The 16,901-nt window shown below is 42.8% G+C and overlaps 1 protein-coding gene across 1 annotated transcript; it reads right to left on the bottom strand.

Moving 5' to 3' along the window:
* Window positions 1-3,180: 3,180 nt before the first annotated feature.
* lmo4b (LIM domain only 4b) lies at window positions 3,181-14,422 on the bottom strand. The gene is made up of 5 exons (XM_030433408.1): window positions 13,803-14,422; window positions 11,880-12,120; window positions 7,229-7,325; window positions 5,746-5,901; window positions 3,181-3,523 (listed from the first exon to the last, which is right to left on the bottom strand). The coding sequence occupies exons 2-5, from the start codon at window positions 12,113-12,115 to the stop codon at window positions 3,515-3,517; spliced, it is 498 nt and encodes a 165-aa protein (XP_030289268.1). The 5' UTR covers window positions 12,116-12,120; window positions 13,803-14,422; the 3' UTR covers window positions 3,181-3,514.
* Window positions 14,423-16,901: the final 2,479 nt, after the last annotated feature.

The following is a 16,901-nucleotide window of genomic DNA, read 5'->3' on the forward strand; positions in this document are numbered from 1 at the left end:
TTCGGCCAACCTCCAGCCAAAGCTCCATTTAAATGTCACGTGAAAAGCAGAATTATCCCTCGAGATTGTTGGACTTCTTTTTTTTTTGGGGGGGGGGGGGGGGGGGGGGGCGGGGGGGTAAATCTGACCGTACTGCTTTTGTGCTTTGGCAGAGTGAAGGTCTGAAGTTCAGTATGACGACACCAAAGTTTGTGTTCGCTTTTCAAAGTGAAACAAAATCTTGGTGACACTTTCTACTAAGTATTATTAATAAATGGTACATTTATAGTTAATTAAACGTTAGCTTATAGTTATTTCACTGTTAAACAATGAAAAGCTTTATAAATCATGTATTAACAAGTATACAGGTTTATAAACATAAGTTATACTTTTGTAATGTTTATAGATCAACATCACAATATTCATCAACATTTACAAACTATTATATCCATAAGTAAGTTATAACCACAACTTTACAATACACAATTGCTAAATAAATGATGTTTAAAGCATAAACCTCATTGTTTATTAAATAACTATTACCTTACAATTAATTAACTAGAATTTAACATTTATTAACGTGTTATAAAAAGGTTATCAAATGTTACCTGTATGTTATGTGTTGTACTTTTGCAGTTTGTAGAAAAAAATGCACTTATTGTCCAAACTCCCAATTTAAATTAGCTAAATTTAAATAGTCAGCATCACAGTTTTCTGAGGTGTTGAGCATGGCCTCTTTTTTGCACACCTCAAAGGGTAAATTCACCCAAAAATGAAAATTCATAATCCAAGTCTCCTGAATAGCCAAGACGCCACTGATTTGAAAAGATGTTATTCGAACGTGTGAAACGCGGTCGAGCTTGTGTACCCACACATACGGGGTGCTCACTCACGTATTTAGCTTAGCAGCTAAAGCGAAGATGTCCACATCGAAAAGGCTTCCAGAAAATGTCCGGAATTTCGTCTGTTTTGGGATCTCTGTGCTTCTGGAGAACTGGCGTTACGGTGGAAAAGCTGCATGGAGCCAGTTTATGTTTTGGTCTTAAAACAAGTTTCCAGCTACTTCAGTTGTTCAGGAGATGTTTTGTTCGCTGTTTTGCTGTGAAGCTCCAGAAAACGTTTCGTGGACTTCAACTGACTTTTCATCGACATTGGGACGACAGGATGATAACTGAATCTATTTATGGGTAAACTTCCACTTTGTATCACCTTGTAACACCTGCGAGTCGGGTTGGAAATCTGGGTGTGTCGTCTTGTCTTGGACTGAGATCTAATTTTTTTTTTGCAGTTGTATTGGATCAGTTACAGCGTCAGCCTCTTGTCATCTAAAAAATACTGCTGCAGCGAGGACATACTTGTCCAAACGTGAGTTAGAAAAAGCTCTGAGGCGACTATAACTCGTCAAAAATGCAGAAGAAATTATATTTCTCACATACTTTCATATCAGGAGCCCTTAATCATGGACCCCCGTTTTGTAAGATTTGTAAGAAGAATTTTGCTTTTACTTCACTTTTGAGAACTGCTGCTCTTGTGCCCACGTCTAGAACTGATTCTATTATTTACACCTGTGATTTTCCCACTGCGACAAGTCAAAATACCCCCATCTGGTTTACACTACTCAGATATAAATGAGGACCTACTGCATGTTGAGTCAAAGTAACCCACTCAAACAATCTCAATGATATTTTGGCAACATATGTCGACGGATCCGACGTAATTCAAGACAGAAGTTCCTCCAACAATTACAGGCCGTGAAAATGCTTCAGGACTCGCGTTTCACCATTTAGGAACCACTAGAACGAGAGTTTTATTTGGCATTCGACACAGAGCGGTTTTCATCTGGCTCGGGATGATTTTCACAGCATTTTGACTTCATTCTAAAACACAACAGTCTGTTAACTCTTTACTCTGTTTGAGCTGATTTTTGCATGAAAAGTCTTATCCTGTGAAGCTGCATTGTTTCAGGGACGGCGGGCGGCTCACGAGGGGCCCAGGCTCCACGAAGATAAGCGCATCAGCCATTACCGGGTTCCTCCTTCAGACCTATTAGGTCTTGCAAGGACTTCAAACACCAATTTGTTCTGCAAATAGCCCATTCAATTTGTGCCTGCCAAAGAGAGACACCTCTCTCCCTCTCTGCAGTAATTGAATCTTCAAAGGGACATTTTCCTCCATTTCTGTCAGGTATTAGAGTGATGAATAGCAAACGGTCATTTGAACAGAAAAGAGAGGATACATGTTTATCCATTTTCAGTTAGACGCTCATCATACGCCTTGATGATTGCAAGGCTGGAGACTGAATGGCAGCACGGCGGGGTCTTCAATGGAAGGACAGACGAGTTGAAATATCCGGCTTTTTGTTTTTGCATGAAAGATAAATTCTTGGGCACTTTGCGAGTGAGAGACAGTCATAATTCTGTAATTCAGACATAAAGACGCTCCCGGAATGCTTCATTTGTAAAAAGAAAAAAAAAAAAAAAAGAAAGAAAGAAAAGAAAATGAGCGACTCTACAATGAATTTAAGGAGTCTTTTTTTTTTTAAATCTTCAATATTTTTATTAATTAAATACACCATACTGGAGCAAATGTCTCGGAAAATATCACAAATAAATTTCTCTTTCATTCAGCATTTATATGTTGGTGATGATCTCTACATTACTGACTATGAGCACATTTTCTTCAGGTTTTCCATGGGTTCAGGGTTTTTTTTCGAGGGGGGGGGGGACGAGGGAGGACTGGAGCTGAGTGCGGAGGGTTCAGATGTACTGTAGCCACGCCTGGACAACAACATTTACATGCATACTGTACATACATGGTAGTTTTACAAATACACCAAGAGAGTGTTCATGATTTGTTTTTCCACAAAAAGCCACAGTTTTTTTAAAACCCCCTTTTTTTATATATATATGTATATACCACCAAAGAAAAGGAAAAAAACAAAACACATTCCCCTTCTGACAACACTTAAAATATAGAAAGTGGAAACACCATGTTGCTGGGAAATGACGATAGAAAAGGAATAGAGGAAAAAATGAAAAGTTCCCGGTTTTCCCCCCAAATGTCTTTTAAACAAATAGGCAGAGTTAAAAAGTCTGCACCTCTTTAACCTCATTAGTCTTTTTTCCCTCACTTCAGTCACAACATCCTCTCGCGTGTGTGTTATTTAATTTTCTCTTCCTCAAGAGTCCCCTTGGATTCTGACCGGTCTCTTTCTTTTTCCCTTTTTTTTTTTTTTTTTTTTTTAAATCCAAGGTCATGGAGTCCTCAGCGTCCTGATTCAGGTGCGTTAAGTGCAAGTATCCGCCCGTATTTGGGGAAAAAAAAGCCGCGGCTGAAGGCTGAGTGTGTTGGGCATGGGGGTTGCAGAAATAAAAAGTCAGGTTACTTGGTGAGATGGGCTGGAGGATTCCTGTGGGGCAAAGGGCCTGGGAGCACAGCTAAAAAGGCCGGGGTGCTGCTGATCCACGCTGTCTCGGGTGACAATGAGTAAGGGCTAAAATGAAGGCACACATCCTGCTTCCTGTGCGGCTCCTGCCTAACACACCTGAATAGTGAGAGGAAAAAAAAATAAAGCATTTTAAAAAACTGTGGCCCGTCATCATCACTTCACATAATGCCATAAATGTTTCACCCTGACACATCAACTTTTTTTCCTGCAGCTCTGGTGTTTTAATTTATTGATCAGCCAGGCTTTGAAAACCATCTGGCGTCCCATTTACTTTGCATTAACTTAAAAGTGCATCCACGAAGCGATTCTCTTTGGTATAATTATAACCGCGCTCCGACATAACTGCAGGAGGTGTTCAGTCCGATGAAACAGAAAAATGCTCTTTTCTTCTTTGCCCCCACTCTTTTTTATGATTCTAAGGGTGATTTACTTTTCCCTTCATCCCTCAAATCACTAGGAGGGCTTCAGTCTATTAGTAATTGCAAACTCCTACTTGGGGGCTAATTAAAGTGACTGACGCTGGGAGGGTCTCACTCCCCTGGGTCAAAGCAGCTCTGTATGAGAGAGGTAATTTGTCTGTTCTGAACAAAGAGATTAGGAAGAAGCTGGGAAGAAAGCTTAATAACGGAGCATCAAATGTCCTGCGCCGCGAACAACACCAATTATGTCACGGCGGAATCGCACATAATCAAAACAATGGTCGCCAGATAACCCCCGTGTTTCCGTGTGAGCGGTGACTGCTTCATCCTCCCGCACTCTGTTTCTACATTCAGTCTGTGTTGTGCTGGTGAGGATACACGAGGTATATTGATTCTGAGAGGTGTTATCCACCCTGTACGTCTGTGTTATTCACTCAAATTCTGTTTGAGCAAAAGCAACGAGAATGTTAGAGCGATAAAGTGCTTCAGCAGCACGGTAATTCTCCTTATTTCACTCACGGAGATAACAAAAGCATCCCGAGACTGTTCCCACTGAGGGATGCGTCTCTGTTTATTTAATAATTCTCTCTGCTATAATTAAAGCACCAGGGCCAATATTCAGATTGCATTTTAGCATCAATAATTCAGCAGTTTTCACTACAATTGATGTTAGCGCATAAATAAGCAATGAGGCCTCATATTTACTACACCAGCCATGCTGCATGAGACATTGAGGGTGGGAGTAAGGACTTAAACAGACATTTAAAATTAAGCTAGATAATGCAACGGCTTTCAATTTAAATGTGAGGAGCTCTAAGAGCTCTAAGAGCTGATTTGTAGAAGTGACAAGCCCTTAAAAGGCCTGTGACGTGGAGGGAGGGAGGGAGGCAGGGAGGAGGGGGCCTAATGGAGTTCTACCTCTCCTCTACTCACAAAACCACTCAAGGTGAAATGCATGCTCCCAACAATATAATTCCTCTTTCAGTCAGAGTCTGACACACTCCAAACACCTCCCATATCTCTGTGTGTGCTGTGTGCGCAGACAAGGTATCAATAAAGCTCCTTGTTGTGAGGCAAAAATGATTATATCTCCTGCGGGCAGAATGAAGCTATCCTGAAGAATGAAGTTATCCTTCGTATATGATTAGGCCTTCTGTTTTGCTTTCACTGGAGGCATCAAGATCAAATCAGGGAAAAACCATGATGACAGCTTTCATGATATACTGGCTGCTGCAGCTTGCCGTCTGTGTTCAACCTCGGGCACTGGATACATATTTTTGGCCTTGGAGTAATAACTTAGCCCAGGTGATCCCGGTCTTGTTGATACAGTACTCAAATGCTGGTTTAAACACAGGGTATTAATGGCAGCGAGGGTCGTTTTTCAGCACAATTGGAAGTCTGGCTCGGGACAGCAAATAAATTCAAGATGAGTCAAAATATGTATCTGCCCGTAACAAACCGAGTGCGAGGACAGCAGCACAAAAAAAATCATTTTCACATGTTTTGTGCTGACGGTTAATACAGATTTTTCTGAGTGCGTGTCCTCCAACACCAAGAATGATGGAAAAATCCATTGGCTGTCTAAAAATAAAATTCATCTCTGCTCTGCAAGATTTAATATCCCCAGCATGCCTTGCAGTGGAGTTGAATCGACGACATCAATATAAACAGAGTGAAAAATGTTGCAGTGAAAATTACAGATGTTTTTCTTTTCCTGCTAATGACTCCAGCTGAGTGATGACAAGCTTTTACTGACTTCTACTTTACTTTGAAGTCATCAGCCTTCTGCCCCTTCTAAGACTTTGAAATGAGACCACAAAGAAAACTGCCGAGCACTCTCCACCATCACAGAGCCCTCGTCATGTCTCACTGGCGCAGAGAAGAAGGGGGGGTGCTTACCTTCTGATCGGGCAGTAGCGGGTTCGTCTGCAGTGAACTCAAATGGCCGTTGATGAGTGCTGTGGGTCTGTCGTGTTCGCAGAACAGGCTGCCGTTGATGTAGTGGAACCGATCCCCGGGGACGAGCCGGTTCCGGCAGGTGGAACATGTGAAACACTGCAGGAGGGCAGAAAGGACAACCGATCACAACCAGGCCTTCTAGATCCTATTATGTAATAACGTCTCGGAGCTCAACACACGCTTGTGAACGCAGTACATACAACAAGTGTGAGTGGTTGTCGAAGGTGGGAACACAGATACAACTCATTCACAGCAACTTAGGGCTTTTCTTGAGTATCTGATTGATTGTTTGGTCTCTCAACATGAAAAATGTAATAGAAAGTTCACAAAAGTCATACTCGAGTAAAGGTAAAGATATTAGAACTGTGTGATATAATCAAAAAGTGATAATATGACTATTTTGACAGGTATTGATATGAGTCAAGATCACAGGGAATTATAATTTATTTCCTTGACAAAAAAAAACAACAACACAGTTTTGTTTCAACTGGCGAACAAGATTTGTAGGTTTACACACTTCTGCAGGACTAAAGACTTTATTATACAGTAATCTGTCTTGTGACACATTTTTACTTTTGTTCCTTCTGCCATCCGAGTATTTCGCTTCACTCTTTTGCTATATTTGATTATATCTTGATTACTCGTGCAGCATTAAAAGACGTCGCCATCGTTAACATATTTCTTTGAAAACAGTTCTTAAGGTACCTGATATTAAAACGTGCTAAAATAACAAAAGTAAATTATTTAAATTTCTGTATAAACTGTATAAAACTGGTCGACCAATTTTGTATTTTGTATTAATCAGATTACCAATAAAATCAATTCATTTTAAAAAGCTATACTTTGATTTTGGTGCAACATGCAATTTGTAAAGTAACTAGTCACTAAATAACCATAATGGACTTAAAAGTACAATGTCTACCTCTGAAACTGTAGTGGAGTTGAAGATAATGTAGCAGACAATGGAAAACATTCAAGTACAAATGCCTTCAACGATATTTAAGTAGAGTAATAGAGTAAATCTAATTAGTTACATTCCGTCACTGCAAGCTGATGTTATGAAACGTGAGAGAGATATTTCATTCAATGTCACATAACACAAAGAAATGCAGCGTTTCTCACAATCGAGAAGACGAAGCAGCGAACTCTGACATTTCTATTTAAAAATGGTTTATTGCTTTATTGAGCTGCTCTCTTTAGATTCTAGAGCGGCGAAACTTTTCAACAGTTCACCGACCGCATGAAACATTGTGAACCAAACAAGCTATTCAATCATCGTGTGATCAATTCAAGTCAATACAACTTTAAAATTTCCTGGGAAGTGCCATCGCACGCAGCAGCTCGTCAACCAAATCAACACTGTTAATTACGTGTAGCATTCCTAACTTGATCCGGTTGAAAGCTTCTTTAAACTCGAGTTTACCTTGAGATGGTACACGTTGCCCTGCGCCCTCATCACCAGTTCACTGGCTGGAATGGACTGACCACAGGCGCTGCAAGCTCCGCTGTTTCCAAACAATCTGCGAAGAAAAAAACAAAGAAGAGGATGAGCGGAAGTGTTACTATGGAACCACGTGTAACTGTGGCAACTGTGACATCGGCACTGTTGTCTGTTGAGTCGTCTGACTGAATGGGCCAAGTTCACTATTCCATTTCTAACTTGAAGAGAAAACACGCAGGGGGAGAGAAACAGAATAGAAGGGAAAAAAATAAAATCACACTATCGACAGAGAAATGACTCTTCCAGCGCTCGGCTCTGCACGAGCATCCAGCACTGAAACTGCATATTACTTTTGGTGCACATTTTTTTTTCAACCCTAATAATAACCTGGAACATAAGCAATCAGGACCTAAGAGGATTTGATTGTACATCCAGGCGGAGACATAGTGCTTTTGCCATTAGGACTCCTGTGAATGCTCTGTCAGTGCCGTGTTTCCATTAGAAACCCGTAGCTACTCGGGTTGATATATAATGTGCATGGGTTAACCTTTTCAATCATGGTGTCAACACTTTAGATTTGCTTCTGCTCATCTCTTTCGTCCCTAACCTTCTCTCACTCGCTCTCCCTCCCTCTCTTTCCGTCTGCCTCTTGATAATGAAATGCTTGCTCCAGCTTCCCTTCTATCTTCCTTCTGAGTCCACAATTTAGATTACTTCATCTCGGTGAGCAGCAAACTGAATGAAATTTCGATTTGAGCAGAAAGTAATTTACTGGGATCTGGACCCATTTGTCATCATATCTCACCGGGTGTTTGCTCTATCACTGCACTTTTCCTAAGCAATCAAATAAGACCACGGCATCTGACATGCTCCGCAGAGAAGGGGAGAGAGGGATGGAAAAAAGAAAGGGATAGGGGGGAGTGGTTAACATTGGCATGCGTGCATCAGATAAAGTTGTTTGGCTTAAAAAGAAATTAGCGAGAAAAGAAAAAAAAAACAGTACGTTGTCGTTAAGACTGACGTTTTTAACATGCTGTGACATTCTTGAGGACAATTCATGAAAAGTATTGAACAAATTCATGCTGAGACGGAGCGAGGGGGGAATAAATGCCTCTACCATCCCGAGCATAACCCAAGCAGTTGTTAGATGTATTGACGAACAAACAAGCCGGAGCTCTTTGCAAAGGGACACAGAAATGGCTTTCAATAAGACAGCCTAGGCAGAAGCAAATTTTGTCTTGGCATCATTTGGAAAGGCTCCATCAAAACTCAATTTCAGAAACTAATTAACTGGAGACTGTCGTCACAACACTGCCAATTCTCTGCTTTCACTGGGACAAACATGATAGCGGGGAGGCGAACATATAGGCCTCGCTTTAAGACTCTTATGCTCTTGCTATGTGTGGAGAAGCGAAAACTGCACTTCTCCCGCAGAAGATGTTTCTGCATATCAAAGGCGCCTCCGATCTAAAATATTCTAACTTTGCTCAGATTTGAAAACATGTTCTCCGTGTGCTCGTGATGAATTCTTTCCTCGAGGAGTTTCTCTCCGTGGACAAGCTTTTTGAGAGGTTGTTGAAACAAAAGACGTTTTTCGCCGTATCCTTTTATGTTTCAACCACGGTGCGCAACTCATAGCAGGTTAATTATTTTACCAGAGGATAGCTCTTGATAGTATTTGATTTAAGGAGCCGGAGCCTTTAGGTGCTCAATTAAGTTGCTATATCGGTTTGAACTTGGGCTCTAATGGCCTCCTCTGCCAGTGACCTACAGCGCTGAGGTGAAGTCGACACCCCAGGTCAGTATAATTAAGGCCAAGGGACTCTTTAATTGCAATGACACATCTGGTTCCAGCTTTTCTCCTCTCCTAAATAAATCAGCGGTCGGGACTTGTTTCTGGAGGATGGTTTTATCTTGATTTATCTGTTTTCCTCCCCCAGTGGATGTGACTTTGCTACGACCAACCTGTCTGATTAAATTAAATAATAAAAAGGGGAAAAACACATTTGCAGCTGTCTGTTGTCTATATAGGCAATGACTATTGGATTTCATTTCAGCACTGACTGCCAGGTGAAATATAGCATGGCTTGCCGCTGGGCTGTCTGGTAAATGCAGACCTCATTCACCAAGGCCTTTGAGTAGGGTAAAATTACCCCACAACAATGATTTCTGCAACACAGTCCATTAAAAATGCCTCTCTACATCAGCAGCCAAAGCACCTTAAAAGCACTAGGCCATATTGATACTGAAGCGGGGCTTTGCATAATGGCAAGAGCTGCATTAGAGAAAAGGGGTGGAGGGGCCGGGGCGAGGGGTGGGGTGGGGTGGGGAGATTGCGAGGATGAGGGAGAGGGCGTGCGTGGATCCGTGTTGTGTGTGTGCATGTGTTTTGGGAGGAGGGGGGATGGGGAGGTGTGTGTGTGTAGGGGTGGAGAGTGGTGGTGGTGGTGGTGGGGGATCAGCCAAATTACACTTGGTTAATTCAGAGTAACAGATCTGGCCCCAAGTGAATTGAAGGCCTTGAATTAATTCTGTTATGACAAATCAAGATAAACGTTTCCCCTAAATTGCATGCGATTTAATTAATTTCTGAGATCCCGGTTTTTTCCCCGGCCTAATAGTTCACATTCTCTTGTGCTGTCATAGTGCTTGAGTGGGCAGACTTCAAAGTGATATTAAATAACCAACTATTAGATTTACCTCACACGTTCTATTGGAAAAGTGCCATTTAATTACCTAGGCTTATTCAATTAAGGGGACAGCATTCTCGCTGAATCCGGCAGCCACAAGTAAATTAATTCTCCCTCTACTAGCAGCCCGCAGAAATAATATCACCTCCAGCTTAAAACAACATGATCCCCCCACAGCAAACGCAAACTTTGGCTCAAAGTTTTGACATTAAAGCTTTTTTTTTTGGTGGCAGCACCGCGTGGAAAAACAGGGACGGTGCCTGTCCTGTGATGTTTGTGAATATTTCCAACTTGATTGATGGGAGATGGGTATCATCCCAGGCCAGGCACACAGCCCATTATAGCTGTGATGTGATGCGTTTCGACTCCTGATCCATCAAGATGAGCGTTTTCATATCACGCCGTATTAATACGAGTTTGGAAGCAAACGGCTTAAAATGTATGTCGCGCGGGCAGTTTAGCAGTCTATTACAAAAATGAGTCTGGCCCTTTAAGATGGGGGGGCAGGGGGGGCAAATGGCCTTCGCAATAATCCCTCTTCTCTATCTGTCTTTCTCTCTTGCTCTCTCTCAAAAGCCAATTTGGTTAATTAAATGTTTTGTTTGCAGTGTGGCTCTCATTCATTTCGGACACGTCATTGGGAGCGGATACAAGCCAGGGACCAGATCTCATTAGATAAAACCCATCAGGACTAAAGGAAATGGAGGGGGACTATAATTAAAGCATTTAATTGTGTAGACTCACTGTCAGATGTTTTTTTTTTTCCCCCCGCTCCTATCTTTATCTCTACAGAGATCTCATGGTTCCATAATATGCATTTTAGCTCTTCCACCAAGCATGCTCTCATTACAAGTGGAAAGGTGTATCCACCCCCCCCCCCCCCCCCCCACACTTCCAATTTTAATTACGTTATAGTCCCATTATGAATGAAGTACCCCATTGACTTCCTCATCCTCTTTATGAGGTGGGTGTGAGAGCGCAGAGGCACACTTTACATTCTGAATTATCCGTGCAGATTCAACAGCAGTGTTGCATGTTGTGCAGGTTGTTGACTGTAGAGCAGCTCCATCTTTTTAGATTCATTAATGCAAAAATAAAAATAACTGCACCCAAAGCTTTGATACGTGAACTGACGTGTATTTTAAGAACCTCAAAAACATGGCTTGCATAGATGGAAAAGTGATCTGAAGTCAATTAACAGGAGTTAAAATCAAGAAGGTTCTACTGATTCGAGAACGTAGCTGAACTTTGGGTAAACTGCACCTGCTGCCGTCACATCAGACTGCTCCACATTACCAGAATGAGAGTGTCATCAATGAGCTCTGGTTGGGTGTCTTGCACACCAACTAGAATATTTAAAAAGGGCTCGCTTTGCTAATTAAATGGTGCTTTTTCTATAATGTTACAAAGAACCAGATAAGAACACGCTGTACATGTGTCTCGCAGAGGAGACACAAATCTTACAAGACCAATTTTGTGTCCTTCAGTTGACCATGAGCAGCCAACAGGACAGACATGCAGATGGCCTGCAGAACAACTCTCTTTTTGCTCTGTGCTCTGACAACATGCCAGCCTGTTTGACCTCCTCCAGGGTAGACCAGGGAGACTTCAACCAGGAGACTTTAATGAACGCTGATGATGTTAGTACAATTTGAGACACATGTTCGGCAGAAATGCACCCAATCCTGCTGATCCTTGCATGACCAGCAAAGATCTCTGTTAATTGAGTTTTAAAGCCTTGTTTATGTCAGTTTCAAACTTGATTCAGTTTGCTCTCTTAATCTATTCCAGGACTTTTTTTCAGAAGTAAAGTTTTCTTTCTTTTCTTTAAACATCCATGCAAGATGTGAAATAAAAATATCTGACTTGCTTACACATTTCATTCACAACAGCGATGATAAATCAAAATACCGGATGAATGCACTGCAAACTCTTTTCCTCACCTGATGTAGTCGTTTCTGCACAGGATCATGCCGCTTTTTGTGTAGCACGATGTGCCAATTTCGCCCAGCTGGGCCTGGCAGCAGGAACACTTGAGGCATCGGCTGTGCCAGTAGCTGTCCATGGTGTAAAGGAGGAAACGGTCTGCGATTTTGCCCCCGCAGCCTGCACACCGCTTCCAGGACAGAGAACCTGTGCCCACCGGTGGTGGCTGGCTGCTGCCTCCAGGATTCACCATTGTCCCTAAAAAAAACACACACACAAGAGAGACGGTGGCTGTCACACCCACAAGGTTGCTGTTTGTACACAAACCAGCTCAGGACCTGTCAGAGGTCACAGGAGCTACGTTGGATCCATACCCAGCGATGAGGTCATGTACGCCACACAACACGAGTGAATTTCTATCTAGTTTAAAATCCCAGCCCCTTGAGCATGTTGTTGCATCAGCATGGTCTTTGAATGCAAATGGCACCGGAGCGTAATAGCTGATCTCATAAAGGGAACAGTTCTGAGTCTTACAAGAGAGCTACGAGTCATTTAGCGAACTAATCTGCCCTTGATCTCCCTCTCATCCCCGTGCTGTTGCTTCTTTGGACCTCTCATGATGAAATGTCTGTTAACTGATAACACCGGCAGCCAAAAAGAGAACAATTATGCAGCACGGGGGCTTTTGTTGAGCTGTCCTGAGAAAAAAAAAAATCTAAATAGCACAATACTTCAGCACTGCAATTTCTCTACTCTACTGCAGCTTGAATAGCTGGAAGGTGGTGATTATTTCCCAAACACAAAGGAATACTGTATCAAAAAAAGCCCCCCGGCTCAAAACCGACATGTGAGGCAGGTTTGGCTCGCCGGTCCCTGTGTTTACCAACACTTGATGCTTGCTTGGCCTTTGACCCAAGCCGCGAATTCGATCCTGCCCCCCCCCTCGCAACACGCGAAACCAATATTTACCAGCTTCTGATAGGACGCACTGGACACGAGAGCTGCTGTAATGATGCTAAGTGTTGTAATCTCATGCGATGCAGGCAGGCAGGCAGGTTTTTTTTTTGGTTTTTTTGCACCCCACAAAAATTAAATGTGGGTTCTTTTCAAATGTAATCCTCTACCAATTTGGTCAGGCCAGACTACAGGGATAAAGCCAGATCTTTGTTGAAAGGCAGGTAGGCTAATTAGAGTTGGGGAGGAGGAGGAGGAGGAGGAGGACGAGGAGGAGGGGTGCACACAGAAAAGCATTCAGTAAGCCCATTAGTGATGGCTCTTAGGGACAAACCACAGCAGTACCTCAGTGCTGATTAAATCTAAAAGGAGAGGAATCAAAAAAGGGGGCCGACCTGAAAGTGACTCCCTGGATAAACAAGACGGACCATCGTCAAGTTTCATTCAGAGAGGAGTTTCTTCTTCTTTCTTTCTTTCTTTTTTTTTTTTTACCCTCTGAGGGATGGAGGGGACAGGAGGAGGAGGAGGTGGAGGAGGAGGAGAGGGGGGTGGCTTTTAACTTAAATGGGCTAACTCAAGTAATTACACGGGCAGGCAATTTGGGCGCAGAGACCAAGTCATGGAAATAGAAGAGAAGAGAAGAGAAGAGAAGAGGGGGGAAAAAACATATCAGACAGCCATGTGCTATATATGTGTATATATAAAAAAAAGGTCCTGCTTCTTTTTTAAATGGAAAATGAGAGAAAAACGTAGCATCACACTGATGTTACTGCGTGAGTGTGTGTGTGTGAGAGGAAGAGGAGGATGATTAATGTCGCAAGACGATCAAATATCATTCATAACAGCACAACACATACCAGACAGACACAATTAGAAGCGACGTAGCTGCTGTTTTTCAAACGCAAACAGATTAACAGACATTTTTTAAACGACTACAAGAAGAAGAAGAAGAAGTAGAAGGAGAAGAAGAAGAAGAAGACACCCACCTCGTTTGTCTCTCTTGAGTGTAATGGCTGTAAAGTTAACGAGTTGAGGCGCAGGAACGTAAACAGGTAAAGAGGTGGAGGTGGAGGAGGTGGTGTAGGAGGAGGTGGAGGGGGGAGAGAGCTGCAACAGTCCCGGGGAAAAGTACAGGTGAAATGCGGACACACTATCGCGCGCGGTCGGCCTCCTCTCCAACGGCTCGAACCTCTCTGCGAGCTCGGGTTGGTTTGTTTTCAACACCTCCGGCGGACGGAAGAAAGAAGAAAAAAAAAACAAGGCAGCGAGAGCAAATGGAGTTATCAGATAGTATTTCCACTGGACGGTTCCCGTTTGACTGCCGCTGCTTCGCTGCTCGTTTTGTCGCCCGAACAAGAGGAGTCCATTGCCACAAAAAATAAAGAAAAAAGAGGCGTGCTTCTCGCCGTAGTGTTCCTTCAGAAACCGAGAAGAAGAAGTGCGTGTTGTTTTTTTGTGGGAGAAGAAGAAAAAAAACGAAGGAGGGAGAAGAAGAAGAAGACGAAATAACGAGGCTTGGCAGAGAGGCTATAATTGACCGTCCTCCGGTCTGGTCTCTCTCTCTGGTCCCGCTCGCTCTACATGTGTCGCTGACAGGAAGAAACCTCCAGTAAAAACCCCTTTTAGCCGCGTGACGACAGCGCCGCCGCAGCCAATCAGCGCGCATTCCATTTAGCAGGGAGAACAAATCCGGCCAATCAGAGGGAGGCGAGGTTTAGACTCGGACAGACACGCAGAAGGGGAGAAAGGATGGAGGTGCGAGCTTCTGATGAACACAGGTAGAGTTCACAACGACAGACACCATGAAACACGAACATACACCTTTGTCCTCTTTAATTAATAATAAATAGTGTTTATAATCTTTAATTTGCTGTGATGTCATCCTAATAAAACTAACAAGGTCTCCATTTTTTTATTTATTTTTTTGGGGTCTTTCTAATCTAAGCACGCTGCGACACTTCCGGTGCGCAGGATTCACCTCACGTCTGATTTTTTAATTAGTTGACATTCAATAACTACTTAGTTTACCGAGGGTGACTCCAGCCTCTGGAGAAATATCACGGCCTAATAGCTGCGTAGTGGCGCCATCGTCTGTCACTGAGAATAATCGCAGCGGAGGGCCCTGCTGTCGTTTACGACCTCATTAAGCCTCAGGTCATTGGTTTCAACACCTATTAAGGCTAATCTGCAAGACCTGGATTTTGGCTGAGATCCTGTGATTCAGTCTTTCATTCATTCAGCCGCACAGATTTGTATTTTTTTTTTATTTTTGACATGATAAATCTGGAAGCGATTGCAACATCTTTTATTAAAAACAAGGCGGTGCTGACATGTTTTCTGACAGGACGCTGACAGAGAAGGGAGTTCCTCCTCGTTCACGTTCGGCTTTCAACCCTGAAAGTGAGAAGGAGAGAGAAAGAGAGAGAGAGAGAGAGAGAGAAAAGTGAACCTCTGTGGAAAAACAAGTCTTCAAAACAAAACAAAAAAGTAGCGTCGCCATTGGAGAAAAGTTGCCTCGGAGAAGAAAAAAAAAGTTGTTTGAAATTCACCGGGTTGAGTGGTTTTACATGACAAAACAGCTTCATTATAAGATGCCCCCGGCTTCATTAGAAAGACATCAGATGTATAAAGATGATCTTTTTCTTGACTTTAATTGTTTAATTATTCTCGCGGCTCCGAGGAGATTGTGCTGCATCAAGCTGATTTCCCCTTTGGCAGAGCCCGATGCTACTCCACCTTGGTTTGAGGCACATTCTCCTGACACCCTCATCAAGCCTCTCACTCACTAGAACAAAAAACCACAGAAGATTGCAAAGAATATCTTTTCCACCAAGGAATGATTAATTGATATAAATGATTAAAACAGTGGGAAATTATGGAGTGAATTTGAAAAGGGGCCTCACAGGAAAAGCTTTGTTTGTTCCAGGCCTATTTTAATGAGCTTTTCATAACTGGGCAAGAGAAATTACTCTGCGTGTTCCTTTTTCTGAAGCTCTTTTGCAAAATAATTATGGCTAGTTGAAGTGAGGAGGAGGAGGTGGAAGGGTCAGGGAGCTGTGAGGGGGTGTAGACTTTTGGAGATGAGGGGGAGGCGGAGGTGGTGGTGGTGGGGGGGGAGGCGGTGTTCCCTCAGAAATTGATCATCTCCTTTCTCCGCTGAGATCTTTCAGTCCTGTGGCAGTTTCCAAGCAGCTGCATTATGAAGCAGACCAGATGAAAAAAAAACAAAACAAATAAAAGAGCAGCGCACAACAATATGGCAGAACACTGTTTCAATGTTTAAACAGGGGGACAAGAGAGCGTCAGATGTGGCTCCGAGTGTTGATACTCCCCACAGGGGTGATCTCACCGAGATGAAAAGGAGACCACGGCGCTTCATAATGAATCCGCTTGTCCTGTGGGAGAAAAGCAAGAGAGCCACATTCAAACACGGTGGTTAACTTCAGATTGGGATTCACTCGCTGTTATTTTCCATTAACGTGACATTGAGCCACAAAGAGACCGGTTTTTCAATCTGGGGGGTTTTGCACACCGCGGGGCAATCCTCTGTCTAAACAAAAACACAGGTCACCATAACTTTCTCTCACACTCATTTCACGGGATCACGTTGGATTGTTTACCGGCTGCTGTTTGTGATATAGCATCGCACACACTTTACTGCGTATGTGTGTGTGTGTGTGTGTGTCTGTTGGAGAGAATGATATTCAGTTCAGCTGAGCCGACTGATGAGGGAAGATAAGAGTTCAGATTATCTCCAGATAGGGACTGACTGAACGGAGGATGGCAGACTCGGACAGATCTCCAAATGGAATCTTCTAAGTAACTGGCTACTTACCTAAAAACACATTAGGAATATTTCGACATGTTGGAAAACACATTTATTCACCCTCTTGCCTCAAGTAAGGTTCAATCCCATTTCCAAATTTTTACCCCCACCCTCGTTTTTGAGTGCACTCTGTCCCTTTACAACACAGTAACAAGGGGTGCTTAGTTGAAATCTCCCCTCGTGAAACCTATGAACAACCCTTCAAACCCTCATATGTCATCAGTAGTCATAAAAGATATTTATACATACAGATGTGACC

The sequence above is a fragment of the Sparus aurata genome, chromosome 11 (genome assembly GCF_900880675.1).
Source record: "Sparus aurata chromosome 11, fSpaAur1.1, whole genome shotgun sequence".
NCBI lineage: Eukaryota > Metazoa > Chordata > Actinopteri > Spariformes > Sparidae > Sparus > Sparus aurata.

Bases quoted from the DNA above. Each gene is read 5' to 3' on its own strand.
- lmo4b (XM_030433408.1), bottom strand. From the start codon at position 12,115: ATGGTGAATCCTGGAGGCAGCAGCCAGCCACCACCGGTGGGCACAGGT. The intron at 7,326-11,879 runs GTGAGGAAAAGA...TTTTCTTCGCAG, and splicing joins TGCAGAAACGACTACATCAG to ATTGTTTGGAAACAGCGGAG. The intron at 5,902-7,228 runs GTAAACTCGAGT...GCCCTCCTGCAG, and splicing joins GCAACGTGTACCATCTCAAG to TGTTTCACATGTTCCACCTG.